Raw genomic sequence first — 21,679 nt, 5'->3', positions numbered from 1 at the left:
GGTACCTCAAATGTATCAGGGAGCACAGTAATAGCGAACCGCCATATTTGGCTGTATAATTAATGAAATCTTCAGTCTGTAATGAGTCTAAGGCTTTTAGTGGTTCATCAGTGATCATTTGGATGAGACAAGTGATAAGAACCAATGGATTTCTTGTCCTCTGAAGGAGAATGAATTTAAATGTTGAGTTGAAAACAAGAGGACTGCAGTGCCAAAGTTCATTCTCCAGACCAGCTGACTTATGAACAATGACCTGATTTAGACATTTAGAAAAGGCCTCAAGTGAAACCAGAAATATGACTTTGATATTTGGCAAGATTGTGAGTATAAATTTGCTTTCATAAAAGAGTTTCCTTTCTAAAAACAATTATTGTTTGTGCGAGCAGATTATTAAGACTTTAGGAGTTTATTTCAATAAAATGACAAATTTCTTAGCGGAGCTTGGATCTTCTTCCTGTGTTCCTGTGGGTTTACTCCGGGTGCTCTGGTTTCCCTCACAGTCCAAAGACATGTGCTATAGGTGAATTAAATAAGCTAAATTGGCTGTAGCATATGCGTGTGAATGCAAGAGTGTATGGGTGTTTCCCAGTGTTGGGTTGTGGCTGCAAGGGCATCCGCTGCATAAAACACATGCATAAAGATTGCTGCTGCTTTAAAAAAAGCAAACTAAGTAGTTATTTTTAACATAAGCACTGTGGACTCATGGTATAGTAAAGTAAACAATAAATGCACCCCCAGAACATTGCCAAAAGTAGCACATCATCCAGGTACTGTGTAGCTACTGTGTTATGAATACACTGAATTCAGACATTTTCTTGAAACATTACATACAGACATTAGCTTACAATAATATAGGACACTGTGTGCATTTAAATGTATTGTTCCTAATGATATAAATTATAGAACGAATCAGTGTCTACTGTAAAGACAAACCCATGATTACTTCCTGAATGAAGCAGCATTTCTTGAGAAAATAGGTTGATTGAATGAAAGATTAAGTGACTCGTGCAGGACGAGTTGCTTCTTTCTTAAAGGAACCAGCATTTTGGGTCAGTTCAAACTCTCACTGTCACCTTCTGTCACATATTGATGTAACATGAAGAAAAATGCCACTGTAAACCTCTAACAACAACTTATGGCCATTTTCACTAAGTGGTACGGTATGGTACCGTTCGTTATGGTACACTTTTATGGTCGTTTCCACTGTCAATAGGTACATAAAAGCGAACCATACCTTACCACTTTTTGGGTACCCTTTGCAAAGGTTACCTAGCACAACAAAAGAGTAACAAAAGGCGGAGCTAGACGCACAACTGAATGCTATTGGTTTACAGAAATACATAATTCGCTCCTGCAACAAGCCAGAATGAAAACAAAGGAAGTGCCTCCGCGAGTTTGGTGAAGACCCGCGAAGACAGAGAGAGCCCGAAGGGGAAGGACCTTGTACTGCCATGCTCGACCCTCGAACGCAAACCGCAGAAATTGGCGGTGGCGTGGAAGAATGGAGACATGGAAATACGCGTCCTTCAGGTCTATGGCTGCAAACCAATCCCGAGGATGAACGCATTGGAGAATGCGCCTCTGCGTGAGCATTCTGAACGGCAGCTTGTGCAGACAGCGGTTCAAAATGCGCAGATCTAGGATTGATCGTGACCCACCACTCTTTTTGGGTACGATGAAGTATGGGCTGTAAAACCCACTCTCCATCTCGGCTGGAGGAACTGGCTCGATTGCACCCTTCGCCAGGAGGGCAGCAATCTCCTCTCGCAAGACAGGGGCGGACAGGGGGTTGACCCTGGAGAAATACACGCCTGTGAACTTGGGGGGCCGTTTCGCGAACTGAATCGCGTAACCGAGTCTGATTGTGCCTATGAGCCACCGCGAGGGGCCGGCCCGCGCTAACCAGGCAGGCAGAGCCCTCGCTAATGGAGTCATCGCTACAATCGCTGACGTACCAGTGGTGGGGCAGCGCGGAGTGGGTGTGCTGATCCGGGAAGCACGAGGGTCCCGCGGAAGAGCTGGACGAGAGCGACTCGCTCTGGCTCCGCACCCTGACTCTGGAGAGGGGGCTGGAGGGCTGAGGGAAGGGAGACCGTCCCCCCAGCGCTCGTGAGCCACTGGCGAAGCACGTAGAATCTGCGAGCCGGAAGGCAGCGCGTCCCGGACTGGCAGAACTCGTGCAGTCACATCCGGGGAAGGGGAAAAGTGCTCTTTTATTGATGTTTTGGTGGCACTGAAAAGTACCATTGTAATCGGGGCCCCGCCCTCCAGCGGGGAAAGAGCAAGTTTCCTCTTCTCCGGATGGCCTGTCTCAGGGACGCTTCGCGGTCCGTTTACCGGACTTAACGGCGCCCTGGGCAGGGGAGGCTGCCTGCTTTCGAGGTGTACGCCGCGCCCGCTTGGCCGGAGGCGCAGGCGGGGGCGGGGCAGCACTCGTTGGCGGGCGCCCTCGGCGAGGAGCAGCGGAGGTGGATGGCTCGGCGGGCGGAGCGGGCTTACGGCCACGCCGATAGATGACATTGCCCATCGCATCCGACTGCTCTTTCACCGCCTTGAATTCCTGGGTGAATTTACCGACGGTGTCGCTGAACAGGCCAGCCTGGGATATGGGCGAGTCAAGAAAGCGAACTGTCAACATCGCGCATATCACCCAGGTTTAGCCAGAGGTGGCGTTCCTGAACCACAAGTGTGGACATCGTCCTCCCCAGCGCACACGCGGCGGACTTAGTAGTCCGAAGAGCATAGTCGCGGTGCGCAGCTCATGTAATAAGCTTGGGTTGGACCCGCCCTCGTGCAGCTCGGCCAGCGCCTGCGCTTGGTAGCGCTGGTAGGTGGCCATCGCGTGCAAAGCAGAAGCAGCCTGGCCCGCAGCCTTATAAGCTCTGGCTCCGAGGGAGGCAGACAACCTTCAGGCTTTGGATGGGAGGCGGGGCAAACCCCGCCACGTAGAGTCGCCACGCGAACAAAGATTGACCGCGATAGCGCGCTCCACTGACGGGATACCCCCTGGCAGCTCCGCCGTCAAGGGCGGTGAGGGAGGAGGGACACGCAGCAAGGGCAGACAAAGGTGCCCTCCAAGACTGCGTAAGCCTACTGTGCACTTCCGGGAAGAAGGGGACGAGAGGCTTCAAAGGCTTTGCCTTCTGGTCCTCTACGTAGCACCCATCTAGTCGGTCCGGCCGCGGAGCTGGGGGATAAACCAGCTCCAACCCCACGGCCGAAGCAGCCCGGGAAAGCACGGCTAACATGTCCGCTTCAGGATCCGATTTGACGGCGCTCACCTGCCCGGAGGGGGCGAGCGGGTCCGGATCTTCGTCGGACAGTGAAAGCCCACCCTCCGATGCCGCGGAGGACATCTGATCTCCGGTGTCAGCGAGCGTGAGAGCTACCATCTGGTTAGACGGATCACTCCCACTACCCGAAGCTTGGATGGAGCGCCGTGAGGAGCGAGAGGTCCGCGAGCCGGTGGGCGGCGGATTATCTCCCACTGGAACCCTCAGATCTGCCCGAGCGCCCGCTGCTTTTTTAGAACAGGAGGCAACTGGGGTGGCTCGCTCTCTTACGAAAGTTAGCCGCGATCTTAGCTGTGCAACGGTCATGGCATCGCAATGACGACATGAACCACCCGCGAGCACCGCATTAACATGCTGGACCCCCAAACATGCAATGCAGTGATCGTGTCCATCATCCGGAGCCAGGAAACCCCCGCATCCAGAAACGCACAGTCGGAGCGCCATCCTGAAAAGGACTTGCTGCACGACTGTGTTGCTCTTTTAGGAAAGTTGCATCAATACGCACCGCTCTGGTGGACCGGACCCAAAGAACTGCAGGCAAGGGAGAAACCCAGCTCGACCGTCTGCCGCCGCGAAAACCCACTCTGGACCGGGAGACACTCGTTCGCTCTGAAGTGCTGAACAGCAAGAGGAACCCTCATCGACTCACTCAGAAAGGATCTGAAGCAAAAAGAATGGCGTTTGCTCGCTTCAGGTGTGCTTATATGCTGGGATAATTGGCGATGCAGCACACCTGCGCAAGCTTACGCTGCCAATTCATTTTCATTGGCCCGTTCAATACTCTCCAGACAAGCGGCTTCTAATCCGAATCCTCCCATTTCGTGGATTTCAATCAATCCACTCTATGGCACTGAAGTTCCCCAACCAAAGGGGAACCAGAATTTCCACTCACAAGCAAAGGGTAAACAGAGCACCATTAAGTACTATTTTAATGATACTCGTCACCCACCATGAAGGGATTCGCTCATGAAAATACTATGTCAGATAGTCTAATAATCCATTTCATTTGCAAATATTTGAGAAATGTAGCAAAATTACAGCCACCCACTTCTTGACTTTGTTTACTTGCTAGATCACTTCTGTTTTTGTTCTTGTGCTCTAATTTGTTACTGAATAACCAGTCAGAGCGATTCTTCAGCCAATGGCAATACAACATGCTAAATCAGGCAAACAAGCTCTGACGTTTACCCAAAAAGAATTGACGTGTGGAACACACCCCAAACCATTACTGACCAACAGCTCGACAAAGACCAAACAGCAGACCTTTGACTAGTGTGTATCACAGCCTTACTGGTAATCAACTATTAAGGGAACAATACACTATAGTCCAGAAGACCAGCCAGAAAGGAATTGTGGATAGCTGGACCTCTGTTTTTAAAAGATTTTTTTAATTCACAAATACAGAAACAGAACACTAGCATTTACAAACTAAATTTGGTCTTTAGCATTTTCAAAACACTCAGTTTTCTCAGGTCAAAGATGCCGGAGTAGTGTGGATGCTAGTGGAAACCATTCATGTAAATCCTTTATTCATTCCTTTTCTTTTGGGCTTAGTCCCTTTATTAATCTGGAGTCGCCACAGCGGAATGAACCGCCAACTTATCCAGCATATGTTTTACGCAGGGGATGCCCTTTCAGCTGCAACCCACCTCTGGGAAACATCCATACACACTCGTTCACACTCATACACGGCAGACAATTTAGCCTACCTAATTCATCTGTACCGCATGTCTTTGGACTTTGGGGGAAACCAGAGCACCCGAGGAAACCCACACGAACGCAGGGAGAACATGCAAATCCCACACAGAAACGCCAACTGACCCAGTCGAGGCTTGAACCAGCAACCTTCTTGCTGTGAGGCAACAGCACTACCCAGCACTACCCACCGCATCACCCTACATGTAAATCACACTAGTGAAAATGGCACCTGAAAAGTATAAAAACTAACCAGTAGAGCAAAAGAAATGTGATAAAAATTCCCAGAGGTATTGGACTCATTCAAGACTGTGTATAACAGTAATCATTAGTATTCCTAGGAACTACTTTTACAAATGCACTGTTTATTCAACATTTTATGTGAAATTGTGTGTAATAAGCTTTCTGAAATGTACTGTAATGAGAAATGGAAGTTCATTACAGAGATCATTGTTACGATGCAGGTGCAGCTTTCAGATGAATGAGGCCACTTTATCTTTGTCAGTAGGTCAATGAATGCTGCATTCACTGAGGACAGAAACCCAGTGGACTTGGAAAATTGTTAGAGTGGTCAAGTCAAAAAAAAGGAAAGAGAAAATCTATAGAGAATTGCCATGCAGCAACTTCTAGTATGAGTTATGACTGCCTGGCTAGTCAATATAATGAAATTACTACTCAAATGCTGAATGAGGTCAATGCAAAACCCAATAACTTCAGAGAAACACTAAGCGATAAAAAAAAATCTTTGTATTGAGAAATACAACATGCTTTCTGCAAACCATTTACTTGTATCTGCTGTACTGGTGAAGATATCAATTCAAGATGGAGAAGATCATTAGCTTTGAGAGATCAATAACACATTGATCAGTTAAAGTCTTTCTCTTTGTCTTCAGAGCCTCTTTCAGCGGTGTGGATTCCTTATGCCATAGTGAGCGTGATCACATCAACACTAATTTATGAGCACAATACGGATTTCCCATGATACTAGACTTTCCCATTTTTTTATTAACTTAGAATTTAAGTCACTTGTACCGTGTAATTTGTCATTTAGCTAGCACTTTCTTAGCAATTCTCGACAAGATTAAATCTGCCAAGCCATTTATTTTATGTTCTTACATGTGTTACCCTTTAAGGATAACGTCATATTTTTGGTCTTGAAAGAGAGGTTGCACAATCATTTGCTTGGTAAATCAAAAACATCCCACACAAGCATAAGAATCTGATTTATGCTGAGCAATGACCATCCAAAAGTAAAGGAATTTCTGTTGAGGGAATGCTCACCATAAATCTGAATCTTAAAACCTCAGATAAAACCGAAAAAAACACTTTCCTCAACTAAAACAATATTATAATGAATCTTTTCGTCAAGTGTTTCAAGTACATGTTACCAGAAATGACTAAGTTGCCCTTTAACTTTATGCAAATAAAGAGTGACTTTCTTCAGCTCCAATAGGAGCATCAGTAGAGCTCAAGTGATCCTGTCTCAGCTCCTGCAGAGGCTGGTTGTTTTCTCTGCGCTGTTTACCTACACAGACCTGCGTTTGCAACAGAGAAATAGCCAAAATGACAGATAACACTTTTTTTTTTTCTTGATCGTCTTTGTACTTAAGCATTTTATATACTGATTATATTTATATACAGTGTTTTCTCTGAAGAATGTTTACTTTCAGCGACATGTAAACTAATTCGCTCTCTGTGAATATCACCATAAATGTTACCTAAGCAACCTCAAGGTGGGAACGCCCACTAACGGTTTCAATCGCTAATCAGCGACAGGCAGTTGAAGTCAGAATTATAAGCCCCCCATTGAAATTTTTTTCTCTTTTAAATATTTCCCAAATTATGTTTAACAGAGGTGACGCAGTGGCACAGTAGGGAGTACTGTCGCCTCACAGCAAGAAGGTCGCTGGTTCAAGCCTTGGCTGGGTTAGTTGGCGTTTCTGCAAGGAGTTTGCATGTTTTCCCTGTGTTCGCGTGGGTTTCCTCCGGGTGCTCCGGTTTCCCCCACAGTCCAAAGACATTAGGTACAGGTAAATTGCGTAGGTTTAATTGTCCATAGCGTATGAATGTGAATGAGTGTGTATGGATGTTTCCCAGAAAAAGGTTGCAGCTGGAAAGGCATCTGCTATGTAAAACATGCTGGTAAGTTGGCAGTTAATTTTGCTGTGACAACCCCAGATTAATAAAGGGACTAAGCTTAAAAGAAAATGAGTGAATAAATGTTTAACAGAGCAAAGAAATGTTTACAGTATGTCTGACAATATCTTTAAATATTGATATTTTAAAAAACATTTTAAGGTTAAAATTATAAGTCCCTTTAAGCTATATATTCTTCCGATAGTCTACAGAACAAACCACATATAATAACTTGCATAATTACCCTAACCTGCCTAGTTAACCCAATTAACCAATTAACCCAATTAGCCTTTAAATGTAACTTTAAGCTGTATAGAAGTGTCCTGAAAAATATCTAGTCAAATAATATTTACTGTCATCATGGCAAAGATTAAATAAATCGGTTATTATAAATGAGTTATTAAAACTATTATGATGAGAAATGTGTTGAAAAAAATATTCTCTCTGTTAAACAGAAATTGGGGAAAAAATAAACAGGGGAGCTAATAAATCCGGGGGCTAATAATTCTGACTGAATTCTAACTGCTGCTAGTGTGAATGAGGCAGAAGGCAGTAGAGATAGTATAGCTTTCAGGACTAAAACCAGATAAGAGTGCAAGTTATTGAGTCAACTGATCTCATGAATTGCTTCAGTTATTTTATTTGTACTTTGTTCACCCGTGTATATAATTTTATTTTAATTTCAACAATTTTTTTGTGAAGTATTGCTTTTGATACATAAAAACCATTGAACTAATTATTTATTGCTTATAAAAGCATGTTTTCCTCTGCAGTCCAAAAAAATATCTTAAGTTGTTGTTGTTTTAAAAGCCTAACTTCATGTTAGGATGGAAACCTGTGTCATTAAGCGTAGTTATTGATTTGTCACCCGAAACAAAATGCAATTACACACAGCTAGCACCAAACATTAACACAGACGTGGTGACTTCCAGCTTTTTAAATACTACCAGTGTGAACTGGTTCCCGTGTTGATTAGTTTATTTCCCACAAACATTTGTGGTCAAGCTGACCTGGCCTTGTGAGTGAGATTGTTATTAGGGTTGAATTGTTATGTGAAGGCAGAAACACTAACGGACAATTTGACCACGAACACCATGTTTGGTATGTCAACACAAAATAATCAAAAGTCTACATGCTTTCCAACTAGGCAAATATCTTCTCCCCTCTTTCCAAACGTCTCACAAACGTAAAAAGTTCAAACAATCCACTCCTCCGCCCTCCAGCTCTGAAGTTCACGTCTAACATCTTGGCTGATGTTGGAAGCAGGAAAAATGTGTCTTTTTGCCAAGAAGCTAAAAAAAAACAAATGCATAAATATGGAGCCACAAAGCAAAAAAAGTTTGACTTCAAACAGGGAAGTATTTCACCATGTTACGATGAATTCCACAGGCTAAGCTAAAACGGTGGGGGTTGGGATAGGTGGATGGCTCTTTGTTTGTAGACGGGTGTCTGGTGTACCCACTTAACACCAGTTTCTGTCAGAGCAAACACAGAAAGCATAAGCCTTCTGCAGATGGAGCACAGCTTGGACCAGCCTTTGTCTAATGAGTGATCACTCACAGCCCTGTCAAACATGCCATCTGGAGGAGGACCTCTGGTCTGCCATGAAATATGAAGTTTGTTGACGCTCTGTGTTGAAATAGTCCCTTAGCGCACGTGTTTGGTGATGACAGTCATGAACATAAATGTAGTCAGAAGATGACAGTGATATAGCTATTAGAAAATGCCAGCAAATTTAGTCTTTACTCCCATTATGTATGGAATTGAGAAGACAAGTTCCTTCAAGCAGCATTACATTTTTAAAGCATTTGTGCCACAATAAACATATTAACTCAAATCATGTGCTTCTCTGGTGACAAAGAACTCACAGAACAGACTGTTCATTTGTGTAATGTTGAAGGATGTCCTAAATAGGAAATGCTCACTGAACCTCCAGGGTTGCACTCATTATACGACAAAAATGGTAAAAATGTCTTGTTCAGCTTTTAATCCACTTATCTCATCTAAGCAATGTGGGCTAAGACGATGGGGCCAGATGTTGTCCCTCTTTTTATTTACTTTTTTATTATTATTTAACTGACTAAAGGTGTGTTCACACCAATGTTATTTTAGTAAATTAACACCAAAGCTAAAGCCCAATTTGAATGGGACTAGTTTTCTAAAACATGTCTGAGTTATAATTATCTTCTGTCACTTCATGTATGGATTTGGATAGGACTGGGATTATATTTCTCATAGAACCACAGAGTTTGTTGAAAAACAGTAATTAATTTGCTCTGGAATTTTTACAGAGGCCATTTAAAAAAAAGTGTGTTTTTTTTCCAGTTTTATTTCAAATGCATTTAGAGTAGGGCTGCACAAATAATCAAAAAATGATTGCTACCCTACACACAATCTTAATTCAGCCAATTATAAAAAAGGCGGATAAAGGTGCTTAAAGGCGAACACAGGTCTTCAATTGTTGACATAGCCTACGTTCAGCAAAATGGACACCTCCAAATGTTGTTAAAAGTGTCATACTGTATTATATTGTATTGCACATATTGTACGATTTTAAAAAGGAGGCGTGGCACCTAACCCCACCCCTAAACCCAACCGTCATTGAGGGATGAGCAAATCGTACTAAATTGTGCGAATTAGATCGTACGAATTCAACTAAATCAAAATTCAGCCACTAAATCAAAAAGTTATGAATTGCCGTGAGATTGTGTTTTATGCACTGTTTGTTTACAACCAAGAGTACGTGCACGTGCCCGCCAATGATTTCCTTTTTTGTGAACAGAACCTGCATAGGCTAGGAATAATAGCTAATAAAGTTTAAAATAACCTTCAGTATGATTTGCATGTATGTTTATTTTTGGCGGCGGTCATGACCAACGCAGTGTGCACATCATTTAAACGAACATATCGCATTATGATTAAGGCAAGCATTTGATATGTTTTTTTTTTTCCAGAACAAACACAAAGTGTTGTGCATGAAAATAAATGTTTGCTGGGTCAGTTTAACTACACTAGCCTATATAATAAATTGCAAGAGGGAATCTGATAATTACCAGTGAAAAAAGGTCTAATAATGGTGTTAATGACAGATCACAAGCATATGTCTCAAACATAATAATTCATCTTCAAAATTATAAACAGTTGTATTCTGACGTAATCACTTCATGGTGAAGTAACAACCAGGACATATTTAAAGTCAGTTCAAGTCCACCATTCCAAGCCTATACAAAATTTATCATTTCAACCAACAGTAGACCTACACATAGTGTTGTTTAACCATTATATTAGGCCTAATGATAGCCTACTCATTATCTTTTATATACATCTACAGAATCAAAGGAAAATTGTGATCTTGATTTTAAGCAAAGAAATCATTATTCTTACTTTAGTGAGAATCGTGCAGCCCTAGTTTTCGGTTTTGATCAAAAATATTCATTTCGTTGCATCCATAAAATCTAAATGTGGTCCAAATCTTAAAACTTTATCAAAATGTACAAAACAAACTGCAATACTGAGTTTAGAAACACATAGAAAGACAACAGGTTATCCTAGTTTTTTCTCTGTACGCTTTACACAACCAAAGAATGCGCAGTCTTCAAAAGAATAACTGATTTTGACTGTTTTTGACATGTTGACTGTTTAAGATGGCATACACATTGACATTTCTAACAGGGTCAAATGTGGCATATATACAATATAAATTAATGGGTTTATGGTCCCAGGATTCAGAAAGCAGTTCAGCTTACCCAAAAAGTGGGACACATAATTTTCAGCGTCTATATTAGTAAATGTTTCCATTTCCTTGGATGGTTAGAAAATAGGATGCATTATAGATGTGAAATTCATTTTTAAACGTTTCAATATATTTAGCAACTGATGAGGCGCCATCACTCAAGAGCTCCTCTAGCTTTTCAGCCAACATGGGTCTCAGAAAATCGTAAATGAACTAGAAATGAATATTAAAATGTGTTTCGAGCTCCATCAGTCAGACACACAGGCTGTACGATTCCCACATGATTAATGTGAAAATATTGATGTGAAAAATCAGAAATTACAGACACCATTACACAGCATCAGACTCAGTGTTTGAAGTGGCCGCTTGAGAGCTTCAATCTCCAATAAGCAGCGCAATAGATGGATGTCGTGGAAATGATTATTATGGAGAGTTACCATCTGTTATAAAGCACCATCAGTTTAGCTTTAGAAACTGCGTCTGCTGCATCTACAAATGACAGCTTCCACCGGAGAACTGATTTTCATTTCCATTTCTACAGTTACTTTCGAAGAGGCACAAAGGGCAGAAATAAAAGTCAAACCGCAACTCTACATCAGCATAGCATTTTGCTTATTTGGCATTTGAGGGTCGTCTTAACCGAAGCGCTTGATGCATCTCTGTCAGAGAGACCTTTCACTTCCAGCCCCATGTATGTGTATTGCTGCTATGTGTGTGGAATTTAATGCACTGAGTTTTAATGCAAATCAGTTCCCCACAAAGACCGGCTCCCAGCCATGACAGAAAGAAATAATAGATGCTGCTTCAGTATAAGACAATCACCTCCCTGCTGTTGACAGTGTCACAAAGGCTTTGTGCACCAACAGCTCTCCGCCAGCCAAACAACGCTGTCAACAAGATGATTTCACTGCATTTTCACTCAGTCCATTTTTGCGTAGCTTTTCTTTTTTTAATAGAGCTATCTACTATGCCGCAGCGTAGAAGTGCACTGTGCAGAAGAAGTGAAAACGACTTACATGTGCAGAGACTGGATTAATGTGCTATTGACTGATGCATTTACAAAGTAATTAATATGTATAACAAAATCTCTGCCCTCAGTTGAGCAAATCTCATCTACACATGGTAAAATGCAAGGGTTATTGATTTTGATTATCATAGTTGCGAAGCGAATGCAGAATACACAAACAAATATTGCATTTGGAGGTAGTAAAAAGGAACATGAATGTAATCCCAAAGACATATTATTCGCATCTTTTTGTAATGACTGTTTAACTCTAGAAAAAAATAAAAAAGCAGCACAACAAAAGTAATTGAATCCTTTGAAGTCAATGTTCTCAGAAACAGCTGGATTTGTCTTCAGATTTCAAAAGGTACCACAGTACAGCATTGTTTTGTAGATGAACATAAACATGTTTCAAATATACAGAATGATGAATTGAGTCTAAGAGCTGCAGAGAATAAACTTCAGAATAAACTTCAGCTTTAACACAGACCTTTGGAAGGAAGGAATAAATGAATGAATGAATGAATGAATGAATGAATAAATAAATAAATAAATAAATAAATAAATAAATAAATAAATAAATAAATAAAAATATGGCATTTAGTTGTTTACAATGTTTACAGATCTATTTGTTAATATATTTATTCATTAATTTTCCTTCAGCTTAGTCTCTATTTCAGAGGTTGCCAAAGCGAGATGAACTGCCAGCTATTCCAACATATGTTTTATGCAGCGGATGCCGATCCAGCCGCAACCCAAGATTTGGAAACCCCCCTACACACTTATTCACATGCACACTTACACACTACGGGCAATTTAGTTTATTCTATTCGCCTGTAGCACATGTCTGTAGACTCGTAATGAACCAGAGCATCCGGAGGAAACCCACGCCAACACGGGAAGAATATGCAAACTCCACACAGAAAAGTCAACTGTCCCAGCTGGGACTTGAATCAGTGACCATCTTTCTGTGAGGCTGAGACACTGTGCTGCCCTTCTTTGTTAATATACTATTTAACTATTTAATTTTTTTTTTTTTTTGAAGGAGAGGGAAGGTTTGGCTAAAAAAGTTTTCCAAATACAGATATTGCAACAGATTTAAACAGACATTTGATTTGCTGCAACAGAAAGCTGATGTGTCTTAATCATTAAAACATTTGAAATAGCCAAACTGCACTTATAAACCACTGCTAATCATTGGTTGCTAAAAAGGTTTGAAAATGTTATGTTGTTCAATCATTCATTCATTCATTTTCCTTCGGCTTAGCCCCTTAATTCATCAGGGGTCGCCACAGTGGAATGAACCGCCAACTTGCCCAGCAGTTGATATCCTTGGCACCAAACGCTATTGTGTTACAGATTAACAGAATGAAGTATGGAGGGCTGCCATAAATTGTGTGTGTGTGTGTGTGTGTGTGTGTGTGTGTGTGTGTGTGTGTGTGTATATATATATATATATATATATATATATATATATATATATATATATATATATATTTTTTTTTTTTTTTTTTTTTTTTAATATATATATGTATATAAAACAGTAAATCTAAGTAAAATAATAGTACCTGTAATAGTAAAACAAGTTTGTTGTTAAAGTGATAACTAAAAGAAAAAAAATTGTGTTCAAATATTAGGCTGTTCTGATGAGTCTAAGGGGCCGATTACAACTAATGAGCTTTTTGCATTGAGAGATGGCTTTTTTGAATGATTTAGTAACGGCCGTGAGCATCGAGCGCGCTGCTTATGCACCCTGCAGTGCGTTCGCAGTTGAAAAAACGTTATGTCAGTCACATTTGTTTCATTCTCCAATCAAATGAAAGAACAATAGGCTAATGGATGTCTGTGAGTACAACACGTTTCCCTATCCACGGAAGTGAAAGTGAAAGTAAACAATGAGGAGGCTCGTTTCTCATTCTCGGGCTGCAGATGCTGTTTAACTGTTTTCTCTCTAGTGAAGCATTCAGCTTTTCCACTTACAAAGTCCGCCATGTAAATGCCAAATGCACTATGGCGTGATGCAACTGACATTTAAAGGGAATGGGAGATGATACTCTAATTGGTTTATTCTCAAAACACACCTATAACTCATTAAGTGAATAAGCTCAACCCTGTATGATCATGCGCTATAGTACAGAGCGGATTTTTCCGTCCTTAAAATAGCAAAAGTGGACTTGAACACGCCCTTAATACTTTTGCAACCTGCGCTTTGGACTTTGCGCCTGGATCGTCAAAATAGAGCCCAATGAAGGGATGATATATTTATATATTAATGTAGGATAGAAAATAATAATTTTTGTAATATTTCAATCCTTTAATTATTTTTCATTTGTGAAGATATTTGTATTGCTGTACATCCTGTGTGCATTAAGCAATGTTTAAGCAAGGCGCACAACAAATACGCTCTGTGCTAGACTAGCTTTGATCTGGTCTATTGTGCAGTCTATTATAGTTCCCTGAAACGCGCCAGAAATGCGCCTAAACACACCTCCTTTTTTAGACCAGAACGCCTATGGTCGCACATATAAGCACAAATGCATTTGTTACTTAAACAGCGTGGTGCAATAAGACAAAAAGACTTTTGTGCCGAGCTGAAAGTAGCAAACAACAATTGCGTTGTGCATTGCGCCGGGTGTATGATAGGGCCCAGTGATACATTTTAACTTGTACGTATTTGCCAAAAATACAAAAATTTACTCACCAAATCTTTATGTATTTGCCTGTTATGTCTTATTTTTTTTTACAGAAAACTAAAGAGGATACTTTAAAGAAAGCTAAAGTTTGCTAAATGTTTGAAACCAATCGAGGGTAAGAAAAAAGTAAGTACATGTTAACTTTTGAGTAAACTATCTCTTCAAAAGCACAGTTACAGTCTTGTTCTACAATATTCATAATACACAATGGATTTTTTTGCCCATACAATTTTTGCTGAAATTTTGTAACCACACTGTAAAAAAAAAAAGTGTGATGCAAGTATAAAGTGAAATGATTTAAATAAACAATCTCGTTGTACTAAAAATAAAATATTTGAGTGATAGTGGGCAGACTAAATGCAAATAGCCTTGGTGAGAAAAGGCAACTACTGTATTTGCACAAGATGTTTACAGGTTTAAAACTGAATTTTGAACAAAATGAGTGAACATGATTGGATTTTCATTTTTCCTTGAACTCATTTCATTGTTTGACCCTTATACAAGTCTTCTGAAGTTATGTTGCCTTTCCTTCACCTGTTTGAGGCTGTTATTGCAAAGCTTCCTTGAAATGCTGTCTGAATTTGCATTCAGATTAAAAAAAGATTTGATGTCTTTGACACCAAATGCCACTGTGTGACAGCCGAACATGACAAAACCTTGAATATGGAGAATAAAGTATGAAAAACTGCAAAGAATTGGAAATGTTTTTATCAAATAAAAATACAACTTAAATCAGAGCAATGGATTGATTTCAAAATACATTTGCTAGTCACTTGCAAACAGTTATTTACAATGTTCTCAAAATAATTAAAATATGACATTGATGAACAATGTTGTTTGCCAAAAAGTAAAACCATTGAGGTATAAAATTAGAATAAAATGGGGTTAAATAAACAACGGTGTCCATTTTTTGCGTGACTATTCCTTTAAGAACACACAGATGCTCTGTTTATGTTAATAATCAAAAGCTCCTACCATGAGTTCTTTGATGTAGTTCAGGATTGAGGTCAAAAGATGCTGCGGCTCTGCTCTCTGCTTCCGTCTGCTCTTATTAGCTGTGAAAAGAAACACAACCAGAGGTCATGGCACATATTTAAATGTACCAAACAAACAGCTAGGCAAATTCGAATCCAAAAAAGCATAACAACACATGCAAGATGGAGGAAAAACAGTCCTCCTCCACACTGAAGGCTCAGAGAAAAGCATGGCACAGGGCAGGTAGTACAGTAAAGTACGACTCTTGGAGTGCGGCGAGACTGAGGATTCATTATTGATGACATTCCCTGTGGTGCAGTAGTCTGAAACAGCATGAGCGTGAATTTTTCACTTTGCAGCTCGCAGTAAAGAAATGAACTGGGACAGACTGAGTATGGCAAGCCATTTGTTTGTTTTTAGGTACTCAATCTTTTGTAAAAGATAATACTTATTTATTAGATGCTACTACTTTATTCATTCATTCATTTTCCTTCAGCTTAGTCTCTATTTCAGAGGTTGCCACAGCGAAATGAACTGCCAACTATTCTGACATATGTTTTACGCGGGGGATGCCCTCCAGCTGCAACCCAGTATTGGCAAACACCCATAGACACTCATTCACGCACACACTCAGACACTACAGTCATTTTTAGTTTATTCAATTCACCTATAGCGCATGTCTTTGGAGCATCCAGAGGAAACCCACACCAACACAGAAAGAACATGCAAACTCTACACAGAAATTTTAACTGGGCTTGCCGGGACTCGAACCAGCGACCTTCTTGCTGTGAGGCGACAATGCGAACCACTGAGCCACCGTGTCGCTACAATAATACTTATAGTTACTAGTATTTATTAGATACTAAGATACTTATTCAGTACTAGTATTTATTTAGGTGCTTTTTCACTGGTTTGATTTGGTATAGCTCACTTTAGGGGTCTTCTGTACCTAGTACACTCATCTGGTGAGATTCCAAGCAAGCCATATCATTGCCAAAACATGACGCATACACACTTCTGCTCACTGATTAGTCTGAGACAATCATCACTACAAGGAAAACTATGGATTTTAGACACAAGACACTAAACCTATTATCATAAAACAGTCTGCAGCAGCCACTGCTGTATTGTAGGTTGGCCAGGCTCTATCATTTTTTTTAATCACCATAAGAAAAAATACACATAAAAAGGCAGCAGCTTTAGATACCAAGGCTTATTACTAGATACTAATGTTATTTCTGTAATATGTATTTAATAGATACTTATTAAGGAATAAGTGGAAGGAAAGTAAGGCAAAACTTTTTAGTACTTATAGTAAATATTTTGTAATTATCATTTGCCACAATAATTCACAACTAGTTGGCCACAGAAAAAAACAAACTTACAAGTAAAATAACAGAAATCATAATAGTAACATTTTTAAAAAGTATGAGTAACATTTTGTAAGAAATCAATAAGTACTATCTATTTAAGTTTTTTATGAATATGTACTACTTAATATATAAGATCTAGAATCTAATGAATAAATACTAGTATAAAAAATAAATTATCATATTTATTAGGTTTGTACAGGTATTAAATTAATATGTATACTTGTCTAAAGACCAAAAAGGCTATACTAGTAACTAATAATAGGCAAGTAAAAAATAAGTATCTACAAAATATTAAACGGTGCATAAAACATATTTTATAGTCACAGATTAAATCTTTACTAGTGAAATCTAAACAGTTTATATCAGGTCCCTAAAAAAAAAGGCAAACTTGTGAAATTTGTACTATTAACTATAAAAACTATAGTCATTACTGATTACACAAGTACAAGTATCTAATAATAAGAACTAGTTTTTAATATGTAATATAATTTTTATAATCAACGTATGCTTAATATATTTCAAAGAAAAAAAGGCATTATTAAACATTCGGAAATTGAACAGACATTTTTTTTTAAATCGCTGCATAAACCAATAATAATTTAATTTAACAAATGTAAACAAACAAAAAGAAATATTCTCCAGCACATTAACTTAATAAATATTAAAACACTACTGATTTATCAACCAAAAAACTTCAAGTTTAATAATTAATAATTGAGTTACTTTTTAGTTGCCTTATATCCTTCTTTACAATATGGCTTACACATTTGCGATGTTTGCAATATTTCGATATACTGCACAGGCCTAGTATATCATAAACAAGAACTAATGGCTTTAAAAGCACATTTATTGGAAAAGCATCTAAAAAAAAAAAATAAAACAAGTAGTAGTATGGAAAAAGATACAATGACATTATGTAAATTGAATGTTAAATTGGCTTGCCATAGTATTATAATCACAACAGCTTTAATCAAACTAAACCCATGACTGAAGCAGGTGAAATATTAATGGCTGCTTTTACTTATCAGATTTGTTGCTTGGTTAATTGCTCTTTATTGTTCAACGCCAAACTGATTGCATTTGGCCTGTTATGCTCTGTGCTACTAATCTTGATTAGTGTCTAAGGTCATGAATAATTTATTGGAAACAGCATTCCAGGCTAATTACCTGTAGCTGATTCTCGCTGTAGGAGACGATTGGCAACCGTGTGCAGCTAACAAGCTTAAATGCTTTAACTTTCTGCTTTCCCTATTGTTTTGCCACAAGAGTCTAGCAGTTTCAATATATGCTATACTAGCATTAAAATGGTGATGTTCATGGCAAAGCCACAGAAGCATCCTGCATGATAGCACTGTTAGCTTTCTGAAAACTGCAGGAGACTTTTCCTAAATAAGTATGGATGAATGTAGCAAGAGGAATGACACAAAAAGTGGAGTAATAAAAGTCCAGATGTTTGTGTTTTAAATCAAGAAAACACTGAAACCATTTCTTGAGAAACACAAATATGGCATGGTGGACAATACTTTCCTAAAAAACAATCCATGTTCAGAATATTATTAGGTTATACAACAAGTATTGCGGTAAGGAAAATCATTACTGTTTGGTTTCGAGTCCACAGGAGAAAAGTAAAGCCACAAAAACAGTGCAACAGTCCAAGTCTGAGAAATAAAAATCCTCTTTATATTGTCCTATGGAAATTATTTCACCAAATACACCTTTCAAAACAGACTCGCATTGAGCTCTGAGATTACTAAAGTGATTTCCAGTGAGAATACCCATGATCCTGAAGCAAAATTGGACTTGGAATGCAAAGAAAAAAAGGCATTTATGCAGTCCAAAATTCTGTGTCAGCAGGTAAAAGTCAGTAAAGACTTGTGAAAATGTATCTTTCAAAAATTTTTTATTTATTAATGCACACCTTTTTATATATATATATATATATATATATATATATATATATATATATATATATATATATATATATATATATATACATATATATATATATATATATACTGTAAATTTTCTAAATTTTCTTTTTTTCTTAAACTCTACTATTTTTTATATATATATTTTATATTAATGTTAAGCACCTTGGGTCTGAGAGTAACGCAATTTCGATTCTCTGTATGTCTTGTACATGTGGCTGAATTGACAATAAAGCTGACTTTGACTTTGACTTTGATATATATATATATATATATATATATATATATATATATATATATATATATATATATATATATATATATATATATATATATATATATATATATATATATATATATATATACACACACACATTTGAAGTCAGAATAATTAGCCCATTTTGAATTTTTCTTCTTTTTAAAATAGTTTTCAAATGATGTTTACCAGAGCAAGAACATTTTCACAGTATGTCTGATAATATTCTTTCTCCCAGAAAAAGACTTATTTGTTTTATTTTGGCTAGAATAAAAGCAGTTTTAAATTTTTTTAAACAACATTTTAGGGACAATATTATTAGCGCCTTTAAACTATATTTTTTCTCAACTGTCTACCGAACAAACCACTGTTATACAATAACTTGCCTAATTATCCTAACCTGCCTAGGTAACCTAATTAACCTAGTTTAGCATTTAAATGTCACTTTAAGCTGTATAAAAGTGTCTTGATAAATATCTGGTCAAATATTATTTACTGTCACCATGACAAAGATAAAATAAATCCAGAAATGAGTTATTAAAACTATTATGTTTAGAAATGTGTAAAAAAAAAATCTCTCCGTTAAACAGAAATTAGGGAAAAAATAAACAAGCAGTCTAATAATTCATGGGGGCTAATAATTCTGACTTCAACTGTGTGTATATTTATATATATATATATATATATATATATATATATATATATATATATATATATATATATATATATATATATATTATAATTGACCCTTCGCTAAGCCACACCCAAAAACTAGCAACTGCTACGAGCAGTGGCTCTGTCAAGCTATTAAGCAAGGGAAACAAGCCAAAGCATTGTGAATATGAATTGTACAAATCTCATACCTGGTATCCTTAAAGTTTGGACAGGGCGGTGGAATTTTTTTTCCCTTTCCAAAACCTAAAACCCAAGAGGAGAAATGCCAGGGTGAATCAAGCTCTGTGAGGGGCACTAAAGGAGCGGAGTTAAGTTGGTTTTGTTTTCGATATTCCTGACACATTCAGTGATAGACCGACGGCAATAACTCACACACCTCTTACCCTAAACAGATCTAAACTGTGTTTCCTACAAAAATACAAAAGCAGGTTATGTTTCACAGCTGTCTTATTCTCTTTTATAGCTACGAATATTTGAAACTACATATCAACAGAACATAACAGAGATGTCATCAAAAACTGAGCACTTGTGATCAATATACTTTTAAATTAGAATAGAAACTAGATAATGAGCACACAAACACACTGCCAGTTATAGCTGCTGTACATTAGTATAGGTCAATATACTAATAATAAGCACAAATCCATCAATTTCCCTTTTTGGCTGTTCTTTCTATAAGTGAATGATGTAGAAGCACTGTCTATGCGTGTTTCCTTGTCAGTTGGTATCGCAATAATTCATTGCACAACAATAGTTTATCAGGCTTTTTGGCTAAAAAAGAGAAATCACGGTTTAATTTGTTATTATAAGGTTATTTTTAAATGTCACTTATCCTGCTGTGTATGAACTAAGCTGTTGAATGGTCAGCATATGAAGCGGCTACGCTAACCTAGCTTCAATTTTAATAAAATTATTTTCTAATCTGTTGTGTATTATGTGGTGAATATACCCATGTAATGCATAGTGCAGTCCTTTTTTGTCTAGCTTTCTCAGATATCTTACCAAAAATGACTTATTATATCCCTGGGAATGTCTGACACCAGCGCATACACATTGTAATAGATGTGGCAGGCACAAAAGCTTAATAGGCGTAGCAACAGTAACTAAGGAGGGTGGGGCTTAGCGAAGGATCAATTGCATGCACATGAATGTTCAAATAAATGACCTATAATTTTATATACAAGTTTATATATGGCCATAAAATAACGAATATTTATTTATATATAATATATTTGAACATATATATATATATACATATATACATACATACATACTAGAGCTGCACAATTAATCGTTAAAAGATCGCGATCTCGATTCGACCCCTTAGACGATCTTAATCCAGCATTTCTACGATTCTGCCAATCATATTTTCAAGTTCAGGAGAGAAGAAAAGGGGGCTGCACGAGTCTGTTTATTGTTTCACATACGTTGCTCAGTGACACTGACACCTCCAAGTGATGTTGAAAGAGTCACATAATGTATTTAAAAGGTATAATTCACCTATAAATGTGATTTTTGTCTTCATATAATGATGTTTTCGCGGCCCGGAAATCACACATGACGTGAGCTGCTGGCCGTGAGCTGTTATCACAGAGAGGGCGCGCGCGCGATTACGTTATGATTACGTCAAGCATTTGATGTTTTTTTTTCTTTCATAGCGAACCCACTGTTGTACATGAAAATAAATGTTTACAATGTCAGTATAACTACTCTAGCCTATATATTGTTGTTGAATATAATCTGATAATGGCAAATGTCAGATTGCAAGCATATATCTCAAACATAATAATTCAACATCATAATTATTATAAGTAGAATAGAATTATTTATAAAAAACCAGTAGAGCACATAATATTATTATCGATGTTGTGCCATATGTTTGTTTTTACCATACCTTTATTTTACATCTACAGAATCGT

At 38.2% G+C, this 21,679-nt stretch overlaps 1 protein-coding gene across 3 annotated transcripts in view; it reads right to left on the bottom strand.

The window, feature by feature from the left end:
* The window catches only part of tspan18b (tetraspanin 18b), an 81,248-nt gene that overhangs the window by 28,134 nt on the left and 31,435 nt on the right, over positions 1-21,679 (bottom strand). The window contains exons 2-3 of one of the 3 annotated variants that reach the window (XM_087291870.1): positions 19,949-20,003; positions 15,529-15,608 (exon numbers count right to left, since the gene is read on the bottom strand). The exons of 1 other annotated variant lie outside the window; for it this stretch is intronic. In XM_087291870.1, the coding sequence (XP_087147996.1) occupies positions 15,529-15,531 (3 nt within the window). In that variant the 5' untranslated portion in view covers positions 15,532-15,608; positions 19,949-20,003. The remainder of the gene's footprint in view (positions 1-15,528; positions 15,609-19,948; positions 20,004-21,679) is intronic. One more of the 3 variants, NM_001002439.2, reaches the window with a different exon arrangement.

The sequence above is a fragment of the Danio rerio genome, chromosome 18, assembly GCF_052040795.2.
Source record: "Danio rerio strain M-AB ecotype USA chromosome 18, GRCz13ab, whole genome shotgun sequence".
In the NCBI taxonomy this organism is placed as follows: Eukaryota; Metazoa; Chordata; class Actinopteri; order Cypriniformes; family Danionidae; genus Danio; species Danio rerio.
The sequence above is the reverse complement of the archived record's forward strand: the minus strand, read 5'-3'. Positions and strand labels throughout refer to the sequence as shown.